The 22839-nt window shown below is 44.4% G+C and overlaps 2 gene segments (V, D, J or C); both read right to left on the bottom strand.

Moving 5' to 3' along the window:
- Positions 1-2518: 2518 nt before the first annotated feature.
- Positions 2519-3010, bottom strand: LOC128846179 (Ig heavy chain V region 3-like). The segment is given in 2 exon segments: positions 2519-2838; positions 2924-3010. Coding segments are annotated over 2 exon segments (366 nt in total).
- Positions 3011-22238: 19228 nt separating this feature from the next.
- LOC128846178 (immunoglobulin lambda variable 1-47-like) lies at positions 22239-22633 on the bottom strand. The segment is given in 2 exon segments: positions 22239-22561; positions 22615-22633. Coding segments are annotated over 2 exon segments (342 nt in total).
- Positions 22634-22839: the final 206 nt, after the last annotated feature.

The raw sequence follows: 22839 nt of genomic DNA, 5'->3' as shown, positions 1-22839 counted from the left end.
CAGATTTAACAGGAAGCTCTCACCGTAATTTACATATTTCCCCCTTTAGAAGCTGTACAAACATCAGAATGGCTGTAACTAAGGCTGAGAGGGGAATTTGTCTGTGTGTCTGTGCAGCGCCTAACACGGAGCCCTGGGGTCTGGAATAGACTTGTTCGGAAGAGCGGAATTAGAGTTGCCAAGGTTCTAGGGCTTGACTCGAACTTCACTGCAATCCACACACATCCTCTTCTTAGGTTTAGAGGACGTGGGATCAAAGCCTGAAGGAGGATACTCTTCTTGCTAGAGAACAAGACACATGCGGTTAATGTCTTGGTCAGAGGGGTGTGAAAGGTAAAGGGGTCCTTGAAGATTGTGTTGGAATTATAGCTGCAGGCTTCCCACTTTTATCCTCTAGGGCAGAAGGAAAAACTTTTTCACTTTGGTCCCAGTTTCCATCGTTGTCACTAACGGCATGAAAACTCCCTGTCAGATCCTCCCTCTGTTCTCTGTGTAACTGCTGCCCTCTCCCGCCTAGTGCGATTCATGGACCTTCCGGCGGCTGGTTCTTGTATGACGCGTAACAGGTTTCCCCTCGCTGTGTCCCTCGCGCAGTAACACACGGCGGTGTCCTCGGGTCTCAGGCTGTCCATGTGCAAATGGAAATTGGAGCTGTCCTTGGAGGCTGTGAATCGCCCCTGGATTGCCGGGGAGTAGCTGTTGTCAGACGGAGAATAATAGTAAATCAGCCCCTCCAGCCCCTTCCCGGGAGTCTGCCGGATCCAGAACATGTTGCCCATACTGCTAACCCCACTCACTGCACGTTGCAGCCTATGGGCCTCTCCGGCCTTTTTCACCGCGGTCCCCGACTGGGTCAGAACCACCTGCGAGCGGGCCCCTGGGGGGAAATGAAGAAAGGGAGATTGCACATTAAATTCATAATATTAGACAAATAACGGGTAATGGGTGAAAGTAGCGAACCCAAACCCAGCTCTCAGGGAACGCGGCCAGTGCAAGGACCAGCTGTACGAGGGGGAACACAGCCATGGAGCAGTTCGGGGCCGAGCTCAGGTGGGTCTGGTTCGAACTGGGGTCCCTGGGACAGATCCGGGACTTTGTGAGTGCGGAAAGTCTGCGGGTTTTTTTTTTTTTTTTAAATCGGATGAGCGAGGTCTCCGCTTTGCATATCGCTGGCAGGAGGGTCTGCCACAGGGTGAATACGGGATCCACCCCCTGAGAGACTCAAGAGAGTCATTGCCCTGGGGTGAAGGGGGAGCGTGTGTTACGGTATAGAGAGGAGAGGGGAGATGTTGGTACTTTTGGTGTCTCTATGAGGTTGACAGTAGCTCTGGGGTGGCAGGGGTTAGGTATAGAGGGAAGGGGGAGAAGGCGCTCGTGCTGGGGTCTCTAAATGGTGAGCTGACGTGGGTGGCAGTGGGGTTCGGCACAGGTGAGAGTGGAGCAGGCCGGGCTGTGGGTATTTCTTCTCTGCACGCTGCGTTAGGACACGTGTACGTGTGTTTGTGCGTCTACGAATAGGAGAGAGAGAGCAGTTAGATTACTGGTTTGCTGAGACCAGTGCCTGTTATGCTGACAGATTATTTCAGTTCTCTTGTGGCATTCCATCTGTTGTCTCGTTTTCTACTTAGTTAATAAAGGCTTGGGGGCAGAGATCCCATATTAACTGGAATCCTAACTGCTTTGTAACATTTTAAAACTCTCAGCGTACAGCCTTTAATTCTTTCCAGAAGAACAGACCCTATTGTGAAAGGATTGTTATCTATTTCTAAATGTAGAAATGGCGCCTCTTCTTAGAAAAACTCTTTCTTTTCACAGGAACCTAAGATAGTTAGGCATCCAGAACCCACTGGATAAATAGCACCCATGTGTTTATTAGAGTTTTTAACTGTTTGAATAAAAGGTCCAGATCATCTGGCATAAGTAGGGGTATCTGCTGTATTGAATCTAGTGGGTCTGTGATAATTTATTCCAGCTGTGGTTCTGCTCTCCCCATGTATGTATGTCTTAAGATCACAACAACCAAAGCTGTGTGAAATCAGAGACAAGTTTTCTCATTGGTTCTGAAGGGCTGTAGATCAGCCCCGTCACACATTTCTGTTCTCTGAGGTGACCGCCCCGTCCAATGTATCGGAGATAGAAATGATCAGGAGAAGATAAAATGTTTCCATCCCACCAGGGGAGAGTAGCTCTTATAACAGGAATCCCAGCTGAGCAGGGTTTATGGGGGACTCCCATGGTCTCTGCACTGCTGGCCCCAGGGCGGCTACGTGCAACATTACCAGGGAACTACAGCAGTACCCCCATCCCCCGACACACACACACACACACACACACACACACACACACACACACACACACACACACACACACACACACACACTCTGTGCGTTTTGAATGCTGAGATCCGCTTTCCTGCCTGTGCCATAGGCTGTATGATTCGTTTAACTGCTGCCTCTATGTGGCGCACGGGAGACGAGACAATCCGCAGCTTGGGTTTTTGTGTTAGCAACAATAGGTCTCATTCCACTGTGCGTCTAGCGCAGTAATACCGGGCGGTGTCCTCCAGTCTCAGGCCGGTCATTTGCAGATACAGCAGGTTGTTGGAATTGTCCCTGGAGATGGTGAATCGGCCTTTCACTGCATCTGAATAATAACTTTTGCTTCCGTCAGTGTAAATGAGCGAGACCCACTCCAGCCCTTTCCCGGGAGCCTGCCGGACCCAGTGCATCTGGTAGCTGCTGAAGGTGAATCCGGAGGCTTTGCAGGAGAGGCGGAGAGAGTCTCCGGGCTTTTTCACATCCCCTCCGGACTCCACCAGCTGCACCTGGGACCGGACACCTGCAAATAAAGATACACTTAGAAATCGTAAGAAGAGCTTTAACAAACCTTCTGCCTCCGAAATGTGTTTACAAGGAGAAAATACCTTCCAAAGCTGCTACAAGGAAACCTAAATGGAGCCAAAGTCTCATTCTCCCTGGCCTTGGAGGGGAAAGTTCTTAGGGAGCTTGGCTGGTAACTGGACAGAACCAGGGGGCTGCGGATTGTGTTTCTGGGTGCAGCCTGGGCAGAGGGAGAGAGAGAGAGAGAGAGAGACTGAGAGAGAGAGATTTAAACAGGAAAGTGAGACCCATATTTGCATATCCCACTCCTTTATAAGAAGCACAAACTCCTTCCCTGAGTGAGCTCACTTTCTGAGTCTGGGGATTCAAGAGAAGGATCAGAACCAGTCACTAAAGAAATAAGGGTAGGAAGAGATTTGACTCCCTGGAGGGTTTGGTTGGCTCTCAGCTTTGGTATTGCCCCAGCTGCGTTCGAAAGGCTTGGCTGCAGGGCCGGATTTACCATTAACCACACCATGCGGTGGCACAGCCCCCAACGACAGGGGCCCCCAAAAGGAGGCAGTGCACCAGCGCTCAGGCAGGCAGGCTGCCTGCACACAGACCCACACAGGTCCCGGAAGCCGCTGGCTGCTGGCACATCTCTGCGAGTTACCGGCTAGGGAAAGGTGGCTCCATGCACTGACCCCACCCCAGGCAGCGCAGTAAGACCCTCTGCTCCTCTCCCCCCAAAAGGCATGCAGAGACGTGCCAGTAGGAGCGCAGCAGGGCTAAGGCGGCTCCCTGCCTACTCTGCCTCTCTCCCTCCGTGCGATGCTGCTCTCCGAAGTGGCAGGCATGTCCCTGCAGCCCCTGGTGGTGGGGGTCTTGCCCCTGCCCCGAGTGCCAACTCCACAGCTCCCATTGTCTGGGAACTGAGGCCAGTGGGAGCTGCAGGGGTGGTGCCTGCTAGCAGCAATGCACGGAGACCTCCCGGCCCACTGCCTAGGATCTACTGACAGAAGGAAGGGATAGCTCAGTGGTTTGAGCATTGGCCTGCTAAACCCAGGGTTGTGAGTTCAATCCTTGAGGGGGCCACTTAGGGATCTTGGGCAAAAATCAGTACTTGGTACTGTTAGTGAAGGCAGGGGGCTGGACTCGATGACCTTTCGGGGTCCCTTTCAGTTCTAGGAGATAGGTATATCTCCAATTATTATTATAGGGGTGTGCAGGTTCATTTGGGAGCCCAGCCACCCAAGGTAAGTGCTGCCACCCTGACTCCCGCCCACACCTCAAGCCCCTACCCCAGCACAGAGCCCACATCCTGCACCCAAACTCCCTCCCAGGTCCCTATCCCCACACTCACTCCTGCACCCCAAGTCCCTGCCCCAATCAAGGTACCTCACTTTATTTTCATTTATTTCCTATTACTTATAATATAGGAAGAGGAGGAAGAAAAAATAATGAAACACGGGGGGAGCTAAGAGAAAATGTTCTTTTTCTTGGCTGAGTCTCCAGTGGGGGCCCGAAACCATAGCTGCATACAGGATCCCACTAACTAAATCCAGCACTGGACTAGACCGACCCTCCTACTGCAGACATTTGGGTAAAGAGTGTTCTGTAGATCTGCAGATTAGACTCTTGACACTTTTCTTCTTAACTGTCCATGGAGGGTTTCCACCTTGGACAGCTCCTTTAGTCTAACTAAAACAACAAGGAGTCTGGTGGCACCTTAAAGACTAACAGATTTATTTGGGCATAAGCTTTAGTGGGTTAAAACCTCACTTCTTCGGATGCATAGAGTGAAAGTTACAGATGCAGGCATTATATACTGACACATGGAGAGCAGAGAGTTACTTCGCAAGTGGAGAACCAGTGTTGACAGGGCCAATTCAATCAGGGTGGATGTAGTACAGTCCCAATAATAGATGAGGAGGTGTCAATTCCAGGAGAGGAAAAGCTGCTTCTGTAATGAGCCAGCCATTCCCAGTCCCTATTCAAGCCCAGATTAATGGTGTTAAATTTGCAAATGAATTTTAATTCTGATGTTTCTCTTTGAAGTCTGTTTCTGAAGTTTTTTTTTGTTCAATGATAGTGACTTTTAAATCTGTAATAGAATGACCAGGGAGATTGAAGTGTTCACTTACTGGCTTTTGTATGTTACCATTCCTGATGTCCGATTTGTGTCTATTTATTCTTTTGCACAGGGACTGTCCGGTTTGGCCAATGTACATGGCAGAGGGGCATTGCCGGCACATGATGGCATATATAACATTAGTAGAGGTGCAGGTGAATGAGCCCTTGATGGTGTGGCTGATGTGGTTGACCTCTGATGGTGTTGCCAGAGTAGATATGGGGACAGAGTAGGCAATGAGGTTTGCTACAGGGATTGGTTCCTGGGCTAGTGTTTCTGTGGGTGTGGTGTGTAGTTGCTGGTGAGTATTTGCTTCAGGTTGGGGGGTTGTCTGTAAGCGAGGACTGGCCTTCCTCCCAAGGTCTGTGAGAGTGAGGGATCATTTTCCAGGATAGGTTGTAGATCGTGGATAGTGAGCTGGAGAGATTTTAGCTGGGGGCTGTATGTGATTGTCCTTGTTGGGCCTGTCCTGTAGTAGGTGATTTCTGGGTACCCGTCTTGCTCTGTCAATCTGTTTCCTCACTTCCCCAGGTGGGTACTGTAGTTTTACGAATGCTTGATAAAGATCTAGTAGGTGTTTGTCTCTGTCTGAGGGATGGAGCAAATTCGGTTGTATCTTAGGGTTTGGCTGTAGACAATGGATCGTGTGATGTGTCTTGGATGGAAGCTGGAGGCATGTAGGTACGTATAGCAGTCAGTAGGTTTCCGGTACAGGATGGTGTTTATGTGACCATCACTTATTTGCACTGTAGTGTCCAGGAAGTGGATCTCTTGTGTGGACTGGTCCAGGCTGAGGTTGATTGTGGGGTGGAAATTGTTGAAGTGTTCAGTCTAACTGGTCTCCGAAGATGGACTATGGGTGAATAGCAGCACCCTGTGGCCATTTCTTTGAATTACAAAACCTGGCTTAAATTCCCTCTCTGCACAGGACAAGCACAACCTATCTATCTATCTATCTATCTATCTATCTATCTATCTATCTATCTATCTATCTATCTATCTATCTATCTATCTATCTATCTATCCCCAGACACCCCCTTCTGGGATGGGGAGAGAGAGAGCGAGAGATCCCTCAGCCACTTGTGCCCCACAGCTGGCCATGGTCTGTGGTTTGCAAGCGATGCCTGCTCCTCCCCCGCCCTGTCAGTTTTTGCTCTGCTCCGCAGCACAGCTGTGGCACCGTGGGGACTGGAAGCGCAGTAATACACCGCCCTGTCTCGCAGCTCTGCGCTCAGGATCCGGAGGGTGAACCTGTTGTTGGAGCTGTCAACTTTCCCTACGAAGCGGCCCTGGAAGCCTTCTCCATAGTGGTCCCCTTCTCGGTAAATCCAGGTCAGGGGGCCCCGCTGCCCCTTTCTGTACCAGTACATCCAGTAGCTGCTCATCTTCCCGCCCTTCACACTGCACTGGAAGGTCACTTCTTCACCTTCCCGGACTGCCAAGGCCTGGGCACCTTGTTCCAGCACCACATCACTCCCGACTGCTGGCGAGACAATAAAACGTGTTAATAAGGCAAAGAAATGAACTGTCCGCAAAGGAGCAATAAGGGAGAAGGATAAACGTCAGCGGAGATGGCTGATCAGTGAAATGACAGGATCTGGCAACGCAGAATTATTCTGTGTAACTGAAAATCTGGAGAGAATTTAACAGCTTCATAACCAGTTAAAGATGAAGAAAACAAGAAAAGAAAAACAAAAACCTGAAAACCAAACTTAATACAGAAAACACACAAAACCTCAAACACAAATACCTGGAAACCATTCTAAATACAGAAAACACACACACAACTTAAACACAAAAACCTGAAAGCCAACGTTAAACACACACATACACACATAAAGAGGAAAAGAAAAACTCAAAGACAGGAACACCCTAAATCCAAAATAAACACTGGAAACACACACAAAAATATATTAACTTAGGAACACAAAAACACGAATATGAAAACCTGAAAAACAAATTACAAAGTGAAAAAGGAACAAACTGAAAAAAGTCACACACAGAAAACAAGAAGAACATAAACATCAGAAAAGCTCCATAAACACAGAAAACATAAGAAACTCAGACACAGTAAATTCATACACAAAAGCCTGAAAACCAAAAGGAAAAAAAAAACAGAACAAAGCCAAGCACAGAAAGCAAATGCAGAATTAGGGGTCTGTGCTATTATGTGTTTTATTTACTTCTGCATAAGTTGCTGAGAAGCAGCAGAAGGCAGCAGCCCCTTATCATCTCTGCAAGAAAACGAACACACAAGAGTTTCTCAGTCAGCCCCTTTGTAATACAAAAGTTTCTGTCACGTGCCCCTTCCTCTGCAGACGCTGGCAGAGGATGGAGATTGGCAGCAGTTCGATTTCTGGATAAACGTGGCTTCAAAAGCAACAAGATGGAGTTCTCCAGCCTTTGGCGTCTTTAGCACTCAGGATGACACACCGCGGCTCAGCTCAAATCCCTCCAGTCAGACACGGAGCAGCCAGATATCAAACAGCTCTTTCGCCTCTTAATGAGTATCCTCCCAAGCACCAGATGGCGCTTTAACCTCCTCAGGATTGAAGAGAAAAAGAGAAATGCCGCACAACTGTTCACACAGACCTGGGCTCTGCAAAAGGCACCGAGCAAAGCATTTCGGCTGCAATTTTCAAAGAAATCTAAAGGAATTAGTTACCTACATTCCACTGAAGTTCAGCCTGAAGTTTATGCTGTTCTCGGTCTTGTTGTTGTTTTAATCGTCTGGAAAAGAATTTTTATATAGTAAGGTGCATTTTTAAAGAGGAAAGGGTTTCTTTCTTTTCTTTCTGTGAAGACGGGAGGGGCTTCTTTCTCTTTCCTTGTTTGTGTTGACTTTTAGTCTTTTGTGTGTGTATTTATACTGTTTGTGTTTATTCGGTGGTTGTGTTCTTGTTGTTTGTGCTGTATGTGTATGTTTTTGGATTTTTTGCTTGTTTGTGTGTTTAAGCTTTTTGCATTCCATTTTCTGGTTTGGGGGGTGCTTTTTGCTTTTTCTCTATCTCTGTCTATGTTTTCTATATTTCTTCCCTTTTTGATTCATTCTTTGGTTTTGTTCTTTGCTTTTCATTTTAAATTCTCAGTAACAAATGTTTCCCTCTTGATCTAAAACACTCTGTAGCCTTTAAATTTATTTCGAAGTAGGGCCTTAAAGTGCCCAGTGTTTTACAGGCTCAAAGAGTGTATATCAGGACAAAAATACCTTTGCTCTGACCCACTTTCAAAGTAGATTGAGATAAACAAGAACAAGGCATTCTTATTCTGGAATAAGATGGCCCACAGGTGGATATTTCAAGGAATTTCTATTGCACTTTAAATTCACATCCTACCGTAATCCACATTAATTTTCAAGTGTAGACAAGCCCCAGTTTGCCACTCCTTATGAGTGCTGTTTCTTTGTGCTTTGTTGGGAGGAGGGATTTTGTAAAGGAAGGTCTATCCTTTTTCTCACTGTGTCTCTATCGCACAGTAATAGGTGGCAGAGTCAGACAACTGAACCGATGATATATTCAAAGGGAAAACCCGGCTGGTTTTATTAATTTTGGCTTTGAAACGGTTCCTGAACCTCTCTTCCAAATCTTCCTGTCTGGAGCCCTCATGAAGGATGAACTGTGGCGATCCTCCGGATTCCTGCCTGTACCAGAGCAGCATTGGGAAGCCAGAATTATAGCTACAGTCCAGGGTAACAAATTCCCCTTCCTTCACTTTTGTTTCTCCCACGGGTTGGATGACTGTCTGACCTTGGGTGAGCCCTTTAAACACATCAAAGTAACATCGGAGTTATTACAAAACCCCTAGGACACACAGATTTCATCTCAGTCTTTTAAGCAAACATCAGCCAAGAACAGAAATAGAAGCTGGAATTAAACACTATGGTGTTCATAAGCTCACCGGACCAGTTCAGGGTTAGGATAAGTACCAAGGGAAGCGCAGACATGCTGAGACCTCAAGGGTGTTTGTCGCTGCTGTGAGAGAGGTCCCTTTGGTATGAACCTCATGAGCTGCTCTCTCATCTCACCGGAAATAGGTGCTTTTCTTTTTTAGGTGCATGCCTTGTTCAGTTTAAGATGATTCATCCGGGCCTGATCCAAAGTCTTTTGCAGTCAACAGGCTTTTCCCATTCACTTTAAGGGTTATTGAATCAGGCCCGTTATAGGAATATATTACACCGTGAATGTGGACAAGAATAAAGCTTATGAAAATTGCACTAAATTGCACTATACCCAGGGGCGACAAAAGGAAATGCCCTATATCTCTTCTCAAGAAGGGAAGAGAGGTGATTCACTGTCATAAGAGTTAAGATATAAAGCAGAGATAGATAGATAGATAGATAGATAGATAGATAGATAGATAGATAGATAGATAGATAGATAGATAGATAGATAGATAGAGCGAGCATGTGTTATCAGGTACTAGCCACCATGGAATCCGAATCTCTTTTCCAGTCCGTATTCCATCCAATGATTTAAAGATTCAAATACAGTCATTAAAGGACATTCTAGTCTACTCTAGTGTAGCCTAGTCTCATTTCTTGTATTGTATTGTATTGTACTGTGCTCCCATGTCCTGTATTGTACTTTAATTTCCTATATTCTAAGTAATTCTGGATTGTAATTAGAATTAAATAGAAAATGAATTTCCCAATAACAGTCACACAAAGTTCTTCTTGACAATTCATGTGAAATTTATTTTTCTGTACTGCTAAACAAAGACATATTTTAATTAAAACATACAATTTTAAAAGGAATAATAATTTAATAAAATTCACATTCTTCTGAGTTATAGACACTTATTTTCAAATACTGATTTTTTTGCACAGTCATTTTTTCTGTTCTTTTTAATGAAGACAATTTTTTTGATTCATACATGCAAAAATACAGTACAAATAAACAGTTATTTCATAACATTTATATTATATACAGTAATATTTAAAATATTGATTTTATTTGCACATAGGATTCATTCTTCCAGTATTTTAATAAAGACAAAATATAGTTATTCGGGTAAACAATTAATATTGTTAATATTGTTAACATTGTATAGGTCCATAAGAACCTAGGGATAGGACTGGAAGGGACCTCCATCCTGGGTCAGAGAGCATTTCAGCTGATCCCTTTTTATAACTCATTCATAAATTTATCACGCTCCATCTTAAAATTAGTTACGTTGTTCACGCCCATTGCTCCTATCACCTGTTCTATAACCTCACCGTCACTCCAGTAATGATTAGACATCTTCTAATTTCCAGCCTAAATTTATTCACGGCCAGTTTATAACCAGTTTTCCTTCTACAAACATTGTCCATCAGCTTAAATAGTTCTTCTCCCTCCCTCGTGTTTATCTTACTGATGCGTTTATAAAGACCAGTCAGGTCCTCATAAGAACATATGAACGGCCAGACTGGGTCAGACCAAAGGTCCATCTAGCCCAGTGTCCTGTCTCCCGACAGTGGCCAGTGCCAGGTGCCCCAGAGGGAATGAACAGAACTGGGAATCATCAAGTGATCCATCCCCTGTCGACCATTTCCAGCTTGTGGCAAACAGAGGATAAGGACACCATCCCTGCCCACCTCCTGTCAGCCTTTGTTTTGCTAGGCTAAATAACCAATCGCCTCTCCTAAAATCAGCTCTCAATTTCCCTGAACATCTGAGTAGCTCTCCTCTGCACCCCTTCCACTTTGAATTCATCTTTCTTGAACATGGGTGACCAGAACTTGACAAGGAATTCTTTTAATTAACCACTTGATTTTATCGTTATTAACGTACATGAACTTTTCATACATGGTTTAACACATCTGAATCATAACCTGCATGTCTTGTCTTGAAAAGACTCATTTTCGTTTGATCAATATCTTGTCATAATCCGTGTTTCTATTTTGTCTGCAGTGTTGTGGTAGCTGTGTTGGTCCCGGGTAAGAAAGAGAAAAGGTGGGAGAGGTAATATCTTTTATTGACCGAACTTCTTCTCCATAGAGCTCTGTGAAAGCTGGTCTCTCTCAACAACAGAACTTGGTCAAATAAAAGATATTGCCTCACCCACCTTGTCTATGTATTTTCTAACTTCTGACCAACCTTCCCTGAGGAATTTAGTCCATCTTTCTAACCCCAGATATTGCTAGGCACTAGAATTCTCTTTCTGCGCGAATTTATGCCCACGATTGTCTTTAATCACCTGAGCTGCCCCACTGAATTCAACAGGAGTCTTTCCCTTGTCTTCAATGGTCTTTGGCTCAAGCTCTCCTTCAGTGGCAAGTTATTGTTCAGGGTGTTGCAGCAGGTGAACCATTGTGCGCTGCAAGGCACAATAATACACAGCACCATCTCCCGGCTGTAAAGCCCTGATGGTTAAAATGCTGGAGCTCTTGGCACGGTCAACAGAGACTCCGAAGCGTCCTGAATTTCTCTCCTCACTGTAGCTGTGAATGATGTAAGTCAGTTCAGTGTTGGCCTTCCGGTAATACCAGTAAATGGAATCGTAATTCCCATCAGGTATGTCATGCGTGCATTCAATCTTTGCATCAGCCAACTCAGCACCGCTCTGGTCTGGGGACTGGGTTACTTCAGACAGGCAGATACCACCTCGGGAGAGGGAATGAGAGAGAGTTAAATAAAACACTAAACAACAAACGTGGGCTAGCGATGCACAGCACAACAGGAACTGGACTCAGTTGGTTAGCTTGCAATGGTGATGACAGAGGAAGGTGGTCTGGTATGGAAGGTACTGAAGTGAGGCTCAGGACACTGGATTTAACTTCAAGCCCTGCTACCACCTCTCTGGGTGACTTTCAGCAACTCATCTGGGCTGAGAACAGCAACCCCTAAAAGATTTTGACACTCCGTTACCATTAAGAGTACCGGAGATTTGGCCTCTAAATACCTTAGGCATCGTTGTAACTCAGTTGTATTCTCTCTGAGTTTCAATGTAAAATAGGGGTAATAAAACTTCTTTTTTCCTTAGACTTTGTCTGCTTAGGGAAGGGATTGAATCTCACTAGGTGTCTATACAGAGCTCAACACAACTGATTTCAGCTGAAGGCCTTGGGTGCCACTATAACAATAATACATTTAAAACAGACAATAAGCGGCGTCACTCACACAACAGGGACAAGAAGAGACAGCGGCGCCCATTCATGGCACTCTGCAGGGTATTTTGTTCTGTTTGTAGATCGAAGCTTGCTGCTGTCGCTGGCGGCAGAGAGATAACACCGCCTCTTACGACAGAACGAGCCTCCGAGTGCGTTCAACCCCTCACCACTTCTGCCTTATCTGCAAAGATTGCATGGCAGTTTCGTTGCTGCGGCAGTAAAGGAAATAGGGGATTAAGAAGGGCGTTTTTTTAACATATCACAAGATGTTGCACATCAAAGGTCTCAAACTTTCATCCTCAACCGATGGAGAACGGGTTGCTCGCTGAAGGCGTGCGGGTGTTCAGTATTTACATTTATTATCATTATATCGTTATTACCTTTCTCTATATAGCAGCACCACATAAAGATCTCCTTGTGCAGGATGCTGCACAGACAGACTGGGGAAAAAAAAAACAACATTTTCTGTCCTGCAAAGTTTACTGTCTAAATAGTCTAAGGAAGGACTTCTATCCCCATTTTACAGGTGAGGAATTGAGGCACAGGGGGACTAAGGGTCAGATTTTAAAGGTCTGTATGTAGCGTTGAAATCAATGGGATTTAGGCATCTAAATACATTTTCAAATTTGGCTGCTAGGCGCTATAATAATGCAATCTCTGAGACACACCAATAATAATTATTATTAGTGGTCTCCGCCTCCAATTGGTGGGATGACAGAGCATTGTTACTTAAGGAAGATATGCTTTAGTCAAGCACAAATTATTGGGCTCAATACAGGAGAAACACGATGAAATTCTGTGAGATATGTTATACAGGGGATCATGATCAAGTGGCCTTCTGGCCTTTAAATCTAATAACCTACATTTAGGTTCTAATTAAACTATAGCGTTACCCTCTAATGGTTAGTGGAGTTAAGCAAACTTTCAATGTCAGGCAACAAACCAGCAATTGTTGTTCAATCTTACAACTGTTTCCAGAAAAGGGTGCTATCTTATTCTCCTTGGAACTAACAAAGAATGGTCTTTATGGCTAAGGTACAGGCCAGGGAGGGACTTGGGGAACTCAGCTTCAGTTTCCAGACTTGCCATAGACTCCCTTTGTGATCCTGGGAGAGTACTTTAGCCCTTCTCTTCTTTTTTTCCCCATCTGTAAAATGGGACTTCCCTATCTCACAGGAGTTTTTGGTGGATAAAATACTGTGATGGTCCTTGTAATGGGGGGAAGATAAAAACCTTAGGTAAATCGTTTTCTAGTTTCCTAAACCACTTTCTAAAATTTATTTTACAGCCAAAAGGGACCAATAGATCATGTAGGATTCTAGTCTGATCCCCTACATTTCAGAGACCATAAAATTTCATGCTGTTGCCCCTTTCTTGAGTAATCTGTGTTTGGCTAACCCGTATCTTCCACCACTTCCCTTGGGAGCTGTTTCCAAGGGTGAATCACCCACTCTGTTAAAAACGGTGCCTTGCATGTAATTTGCAATGGGACTTACCCTCCTAAATCACTGAGATGCTTTTGAAAAGACTTTCTGTGCCACAGTGCCCCAGCGGTAATGTGGATAACGGCACTTTCCTCTCTCACAAGTTGCTGTCAGGATGCATACATTAAAGAATGGGAGGCTTTCACACACTACCTGATTTGAACATTTCAGCCATAAAATATCATCTATTGAGAGCCCTGTTTAGCCTGGGTTGCTTCACACTTCTCTTTCAGACTTTATTATTATTATTATTACGGTGCTGGTAGTGATGGTAGCACCAGTAAGTCACAGTGATGAGCCAGGACCCCATAGTGTTAGGTGCTGTACAAACACAGAGGGAAAAGGTGCTCCTAGACCGGAAGAGCTCACAATCTGAGCTCCTGAGTGCATTTTTGCACAGAAAGATTCAGCATTTACCACTTTGCACCAGCGCAGTAACAGATGGCAGCATCTTCATTGTTAATACCATAATTTAAATCCCAGGTTGCAAATATTTCCTGCCCGCCGGGATGTACAGTCTGTGCACTGTTTTTTGTTGTTGTTTGTTTTTGTTTGTGTGTTTGTTTGTTTTCTTTTTGGTGCACTCTGATTAGATGTTCTAGGGTTTGGTGCGAGAATAGTCGGTACCGATGATGAGCAGCTGACATTCTCCTGAGATTGTAGGGGAAAGGACGGAGTTGTGGGCTTAATTATAAGTAAGTAAAGTATTACTAAATAATAGTAAGTGAGACTCAGGAGAGCTGGATTCAGTTGCCAGCTGTACCACAGATCTCTTTTGAGAGCTTGGTCAAGGCAGTTAATCTCTCTCTGCCCAGGTTTCCCTATATGTAAAACAGAGATCTAATATTTCTCTATTACACCTGAACTGTGAGGATACATATTTGGAAGCACTCAGATGTTTTTGTGATGGGGTAATATAAGCAGATAGATATACAAATAGCTTTACCAGGAATGGAGTTTGGGACTTTCAAATGATGATTTTAATAAAATTTGGTATTTTCGTTAACAAAGGCTCCTTAAAAAGTCCCAGACAAAATTCTTGCAATATGTTTTAAAAGTCTCGTTTTCCTCTCCGGTTAAAATCTAAAATAAACAGAACATGGAAAGAATAAAATGACATGTTTATTATACTTTTTACCAGTAGGTTTCGCTACCTTGTTATTTTCCCCAAATCTACCTGGACAGCTTTGATTTAATCACATGCATTATCGAAATGTCATACAAAGCAATACGAGATTTCTAACTAATATCACCAAAACAGAAGGTTCTTTATAGGTTGTGACTGTCCCAGACTTGCAACTAGTCATTTAAATCTCCCACGCACACTCATAAATAGGTTATCTTCATTTAAATAATTTAACTACACTATTTTAACTCAGTTTAAAAAAAAAAACGTTGTTTTACTTCGCGTCATTTGAAAAATACGATAGTCTACGAAGAGAAAAAAATTCCCAAGATGTTAACAAAATAACCTCACGCCCATTCCATGATCCAAGGTTGATATATGACTATAAAGATTTGAATAAAGATTTGGTTTGCGGGGGATTGGAAACACCAGTTTGATAACAGTAGAGTCACCATACAACAGGGGTTATCAAACTGGGGGTTGGGACCCCTCAAGGGGGTGTTGAGGTTATTACAGGGGCGGTTGTGAGCTGTCAGCCTCCATCCCAAACCCCACTTCGCCTTTACAATGGTGTTAAATATATTAAAAAGTGTTTTTAATTTATTACGGGGGTCTCACTCGGAGGCTTGCTGTGTGAAAGGGGTCACCAGTACAATAGTTTGAGAACCACTGCCTAAAATACGTATTTCTCGGCAGTGTAACAATTCCCCTAAAGCAGCTGTTTCCAGTCTCAGTGTGCCTAATTTCCGCGGCATCGGGGAAGGGAAGGTTTTTTGCCGAGCTTTGCTATGTGGCTCTGTCACTCTGAGCGCTGCAGAACGCAGTAATACACCGCTGTGTCTGCCAGCGCCACCCTCAGGGCTGTGATCCTCAGCACGGTGGAGCTGTCATCAGCCTGGGACGAAAACCTCTGCTGGGGGAAACCTGCAGCATCACTGGCTCTTTTAGCTCGGCTCTGGAGAATGCACTGCAGGCCATGGTTACTATACGGAGGTACCAGAAGAGAGAGACAGCGCCAAATAGGAGCAGAGGGAAGTTATTTTAATTCTGTATTTGGCACTGTTAGGACCGCTGCTGGAATACTTTGTCCAGTTCAGGTGTCCAGAAATCAAGAAGGAGATTGATAAATGGTCGAGTGTTCAGAGAAGAGCTGTGAGAATGATTACACGATTAGAAAACATGTTTATAGTGAGAGACTCAAGGAACTCAAGCTATTTACAAAGAGATGGTGAAGGGGTAACTTGATTATAGTCTACTACAAACAAATATTTAATAATGGGCACTACAACCTAGCAGACAAAGATCTAACAGGTGCGAATGGCTGGAAGTAGAAATCACACAAATTCGGACCTCAGTGTGGGTAATTAACCATTGGAACAATTTACGAAGGGGTTTGTGGTGGATTCTCCATCCCTGGCAATTTTAAAACCCAAACGGGAAGTTTTTCTAAAACAGCTGCTCTAGGAATTATTTTGGGCCCGTGTTACACAGGAGGTCAGATTAGATGATCACAATGGTTCCTTCTGGCCTTGGAATCTATGCATCTAGTAATAAGGAGTTTTCTAACATTTCGCCCCAAAATAGAAGCTTGTTGTCTTCTGGTTTAATTGTGATTTGACTCCTGTAGACTTGGAACTGTAAATATAACCTCACTCTATCTATCAACAAATGTTACAATTTTGCATCACAATTTTAATCACATGTAACAAATTGGTATTTTTACAATTTATTTTTACAAAATACCCCCAGAATACGCGGCTGGAAGGTGTCTAACAGCGTTTCTGATTTAAATTCCTGCGTTTTGTACTTTTTAGTGTAAATTGTTCAATGAGTATTTTACATTGGGGTGTGTGCATGTAAGGAATAACTTGACATCCCCACAAGCACCCCGAAATGAGTCCTTTTAACAACGTAACTAGTCTTCTGAGGGACTCTCCTTCCAGTTTCAATAACCTCAGCTGCTACAAGGAAAGGTTTTTTTTTTTTTTTTTTTTTTTTTGTACTGCTCTGCTAGGCGGCTCTGTCACTGTGCGCGCTGCAGGGCGCAGAGGTACACCGCTGTGTCTGCCAGCTCCAGGGGTTTGATGGTTAAAACAATGGAGCTGTCGTCAGTCTGAGAAGAAAACCTCTTCTCGGCGAACTCTGCGGTATCACTGAGTTTGCTGTAGGATTTCGCTCCTCTCCAGAGAATGTACTGCGGGGCTCGGTTCGGATAATGACGGTACCAGTAGAGATAGATGCCACCAGAATAGTCCGTATTGTAAGAGCATGTGAGTGTCACCGCGTCTCCTTCTCCTCCAGACACTGCGGGTTTTCTGGGCTCGACCGAATCGCCCAGCCCAGCCCCTGCAAGAAGACAATCTCATGTAAGGACATCTTTCCAACTACACTTGGCCCATGGGTATGGCTCTAGGCGCACGGATGGGGATCAGAAGGAACCTACGTATCCCCGCTCCTAACTAATGAAGGTTAGGTGTAGGAATCAGGTTTGGGTTGAGAGGTTAGTATTAGAGTTAAGGATAAGGACTGTGTTAGGATCGGGGGTTCAGGTAAGGGTTAGGGATAGAGTAAAGATTAGGCTCGGAAAAGAATTAGCGCCAGGGTTCCATTGTAGTTGGACGCCTAACTTCCTCCAAATACTCCGAAAATCCCACGGCATCATTTACCCAGGAGGTTAAATATCCAAATAATGAGAACACCAGACGTCGCCATGATGTATCCCACAGCGACCAAGTCTGCGCCCTCAATAGGCAACTAAACTTCACGTCTCTGCAGGTAGCGACAACTAAGGAAAGTTCAAGAGAACCCGGGCAGGACGAAGAGGGAGGGGGTTGGGTAACACCTTAGAGGTTCAGGAAACACGCTGCGTCCAGATTCGTGTGTAGATGACATTGTGTTGAGTTTGCAGGAAGAAGAATAGGCTTGTGGGTAAGGCTCATCTCTGGATGCAGGGAGAGCTGGCTTCAGCTCCCACCTCTCCCTCTGGCTCCCTTGTGACCTTGATCAAGGCAATTAGCCACTTTCTTTTCTGGGTTTCCCTAGCTATAAAAATAATGTTTCTCTGCCCCAAATGTGGATTGTGACGATAAATATGTTGAGGCCCTCCGAAATCATTGTGGTGTTCTTTTAAGAAAATGGATACATTTATCAGGAATTAGGGTTGAGTTTTACAAAAGAAAAGTTTAATAGCATATTTTTTAAATTCTCAGTCCAAGCTCTTGAAGTAATTCTTACTGTCTTTCTTCTATGGCCTTTGCTGTGATCATGATTAAAACCTCAAAATATAAAGAACATACAAGTGTTTTAAATGACAGGGTGTATTTACATTTTTCACCAGCAGGTGACGCTGCTTTACCATTACTTTACCATAACCTGCACAGAACGCATTACTATGTCCATGTATTATCGTCCATAGTTAAAAAGAACTAATAGTTTCATAAAACATCAGCCAGAAATGTAATTTTATCTTAAAATTGAACAGCGATATGCCTCTAGGGGAGTCCCAAACGTTAGCTATTCCCATCAACACGCACCTACATCTGCGTATTTTAACAGTATATTTTCCCCATATTTTAAGTAATTTTCTGCAACAAATGGATATTTTCTTTCTTTCTTTCTTTCTTTCTTTCTTTCTTTCTTTCTTTCTTTCCACAAGTTGCCATAAATTGGTAATTTATAATATTTAAAGCTGTATAAACTAATGTGATATTTTACTCATTTTTAGTACAAATGTTGTTTGTTTATTTTAACTTATCAAACCCGTATATGACCCTCGGGAAGATGATTTAAACTGATGATTTTTACAGATTAATAGCTTTCCCTGACAGGATAACAAGTCATGTGGATTGGGGAAAGCGTAGATGTGGTATATCTTGACTAAATTCAAAATGATCTGGACAAACTGGAGAAATGATCTGAAGTAAATAGGATGAAATTCAATTAGGACAAATGCAAATTACTCCACTTAAGAAGGAACATTCAGTTGCACACAAACAAAATGAGAAATGACTGCCTAGGAAGGAATACTGCAGAACGTGATCTGGGAGTCATAGTGCATCACAAGCTAACCATGAGTCAACAGTGTAACACTGTTCCAAAAAGAAAAAGAAAAACAAAGCAAACATCATTCTGGGATGAATTAGCATGAGTGTTGTAAGCAAGACACCAGAAGTAATTATTCTGTTCCACTGGAAGGCCTCAACTGGAGTATTGTGTCCAATTTCTGGACACCACATTTCAGGAATGATATGGAAAAATTGAAGAAAGTCCGGAGAAGAACAACAAAAATGATTAAAGGTCTAGAAAAGATTATTTATGAGGCAAGATTGAAAAAAAAATGGGTTTCTTTAGTCTGGAGAAGAGACGTCTGGAGGGGACATGATAACAGTTTTCAAGCACAAGAAAGGATGTTATAAGGAGGAAGGTGAAAAATTGTTCCCATTAACCTCTGAGTCTAGGTCAAGAAGCAAGGAGATTAAATTCCAGCAAGATTATAGTTTAGGTTGAACATTAAGGAAAAACTCCCCATCAGGGTCGTTAAGCACCGGAATAAATTGCCTTGGGAGGTTGTGGAATCTCCCTCATTGGAGGTTTTTAAGGCAGGTTGGACATACACCTGTCAGGAATGGTCTAGGAGTTATAACTTAGTCCTGCCATGAGTGCAGGGAACTGGACTGGAAGTCAATTCCAGCCGACCATTCTGATTCTCCAGTGCTGTCATTTTAATGGAACTGCTTAAACAACTTAAAGTATCAGGGGGTAGCCGTGTTAGTCTGTATCTACAAAAACAACAAGGAGTCTGGTGGCACCTTAAAGACTAACAGATTTATTTGGGCATAAGCTTTCGTGAGTAAAAACCTCACTTCTTCGGATGCATCCGACTCCTAAGGTGCCACCAGACTCCTTGTTGTTTTTTTAAACAACTTAAAGAAACTAATATCTGTGTTCTTAAATGAGTGCACAGTCTCCTCAGGAGAGCTGCTGGGCAGATTTAATGTCTGCAGCCTCCAGCGATGTAGGGAAGGGAGGGTTTTTGTATAGCTCTGCTGTGAGGCTCTGTCACTGTGCCCTTGCCAGGACGCAGTAATACACCGCTGTGTCTGTCAGCTCCAGGGCTGTGATGTTCAGAACTGTGGAGCTCTCATCAGCCTGGGAAGAAAACCTCTCCTGGGCGAAATCCGCAGTATGAGTGAAACCTTGAGAGAACGCACTGTAGGGCTTGATTCAGATATTGATGGCATCAGATCAGTTACACTGAAGCGGTACAGTTGGAATGGTAAGAACAGCGGAGGGTCGCAGAGCCTCCTTTTATTCCAGACACTGGGGGTTCCTTGGACAGGACCGAGTCACCCAGCACAGCACCTGCAACAAGACCATCACATTGCAGGACATCCTCTCAGCTGGGCTTGACCCATGGGCGCAGCTCACCTAAGGGCAGGTCTTCACTACAGGGGGGGGGGGTCGATTTAAGATACGCAAATTCAGCTACGCGAATAGCGTAGCTGAATTCGACGTATCGCAGCCGACTTACCCCGCTGTAGGGACGGTGGCAAATCGACCTCTGCGCCTTCCCGTCGACAGCGCTTAGGCTACATCTACACTACGGGGGGGGGGGGGTCGATTTAAGATACACAAATTCAGCTACGTGAATAGCGTAGCTGAATTCGACGTATCGCAGCCGACTTACCCTGCTGTAGGGACAGTGGCAAATCGACCTCTGCGCCTTCCCGTCGACAGCGCTTAGGCTATGGCTAGGTCTACACTACCCGCCTGAATCGGCGGGTAGAAATCGACCTCTCGGGGATCGATTTATCGCATCCCGTTGGGACGCGACAATCGATCCCCAAATCGGCGCTCTTACTCCACCAGCGGAGGTGGGAGTAAGCGCCGTCGACAGAAAGCCGCAGAAGTCGATTTTGCCGCCGTCCTCACAGCGGGGTAAGTCGGCTGCGATACGTCGAATTCAGCTACGCTATTCACGTAGTTGAATTTGCGTATCTTAAATCGACTCCCCCCTGTAGTGTAGATGTACCCTCAAGCTCAAATTCACGGCTAAGGTTAGGGCTGCAGTGCAGTTCGGGGTGAGGGCTGAGGGTTAGGAGGTAGGTTTATTGTTAGGGTTCGGGACCAATGGGAGTTGGGCTCCTAAATTTCTCAGAAAAAAATTGAACATTCAGCTTTTTTACCTAGCTGCTTAAAGAGCCCAACAAAGGGAAGAAAACACGTCTACATGACTCTCTTCCAGCGACCAAAATTTGACGCTCTGGGATTCTGCTCCGAAGGGGAATATAAACTTCACTTCTAAAAAGGCAGCTCCAACTGTGGAAGATTTATCAGAAGCCAGCCTAGTGGGAAAATGGAGAGGTTTAGGAAACTCAGAACAGACCCAGAAAACACACTGGTTTCAGGTTAGTCTGCAGCTGACCTGGTGCTGAGACTGAAAAAGTAAGGATGACGTTGTGTATAAGAATCTAGTCTTAGACACAGATACGGCTTCAGTTCCCAGATCTGTCACAGACTATTAGTGTGAATTTGGCAAACCAGTTAATCTCTCTCTGCCTCCATTTCCCTATCTGTGAAAGAGACATCTTACTATTTCTCTATCTCACATGTGGATTTTGAGACTATATCTCTTGAAGATATTATTGTGATGGCAGGCACAGAAAAATATATATTCATCAGGAATGACGGCTTATAAAAGATAAATTTAAATAATGGTACTTCCTTGCCTAACTCCCTAGGCTCCTCTGAAATTACCATCTACAATTTCTAGACGAATACTCCCCCCCCTTTTTTTTTTACCGTTTAAAAAAACTAAAACAAAGGAAACATGGAACTATTTTGAATGATAAAATACATTCATCTTTCTCATCACTAGGTATTGCTCGCCTATTGTATTTCCACAACTTACAAAGTCAGCCTCGCTGTAATCGTGTTTTTTAAAAGTTATACAAGTTATCTAACTAATCACACACAAATATAATTTAATTTGATGTTTGAATAGAGATTAGACTCTGGTCCATTTGAAACCGGTAGTTATACCACTCTTTGCCCAACCACAAATAGGTATATTTTTACTGCGATAGTTTTCTTCCACATGTCAATAATTTGAGGGTTTCACCTATAGGGTTTCTTACAAACTGCCCCAGGATATACTGAGAAAATATTCCTACTATGTTTCGTGACATAGCCAATGCACTGTGTATTCTGCAAGGATGATATTTTAATGGAGCTGTTTGAATAAGGATTTGAGGTCTGGGAGGAGTAACTTTAAACGAACATTCAGCTCTCTATCAGAGTATCAAGTCCCCCGAGGGGCGCTGATTCCCGCCTCAATGTTTTTCACTTCTGTTTGCAGCAAGGAAAGGAGGGTTTTGTACAGCTCTGCTCCGTGGCTCTGTCACTGTGCTCTCTGCAGGGCGCAGTAATACACCGCGGTGTCTCCCAGCTCCGGGGCTGTGATGTTCAAAACTGTGGCGCTCATCAGCTTGGGACTCAAAACATATATTCTTGTAGTCAGCTTTAATCTCTGAAAATCGAATGCAGCAGGGCTGGGAGGGTTTTTGTACAGCTCTGCTATGTGGCTCTGTCACTGTGCCAGACGCAGGGCGCAGAGATACACCGCGGAGTCTGCCAGCTCCAGGGCTTTGATGCTCAGAACTGTGGAGCTGTCATCAGCCTGGGAAGAAAACTTCCCCTTGGCGAAATCTGCGCTATGGCTCTGACCTCTGGCCTGCTTCACTCCTCTCCGGAGAATGTACTGCGGGGCTTGGCCGGGAAACTGGCGGTACCAGTAGAGATAGACGTAGCCGGTAGAGCTGGTATCATAGGAACAAGTGAGGGTCACAGTGTCTCCTTCTCTCCCAGAGAGGTGGGGTTCCCTAGACTGGACCGAGTCCCCCAGCGCAGCACCTGCAACAAAACAATCCAATTGGAGGACATCATTTCACCTGTACCAGACTCACCATGCGGTTCCAGGTTCATTGCCGTGTGAGACTTGCAATTTCCAGGAACGTTAAAGGTTTAGGCGCCTGACGGGATTAAATTAGATTTAGGGATGGACTAGAGTTAAGGGTTTGGCATTGCCGTTCGATTTGGGGTTAGCTTTGGAGTTTAGGGTCATGTTGAGAGTCAGGGGTCCAGATAAGGCTGAATGCTGGTGGGAATTTTAACTTCCTTAGACCCCTCAG

The sequence above is a fragment of the Malaclemys terrapin genome, chromosome 12 (genome assembly GCF_027887155.1).
Source record: "Malaclemys terrapin pileata isolate rMalTer1 chromosome 12, rMalTer1.hap1, whole genome shotgun sequence".
Lineage (NCBI taxonomy): Eukaryota > Metazoa > Chordata > Testudines > Emydidae > Malaclemys > Malaclemys terrapin.
This window is presented reverse-complemented; position numbering and strand designations above follow the sequence as displayed.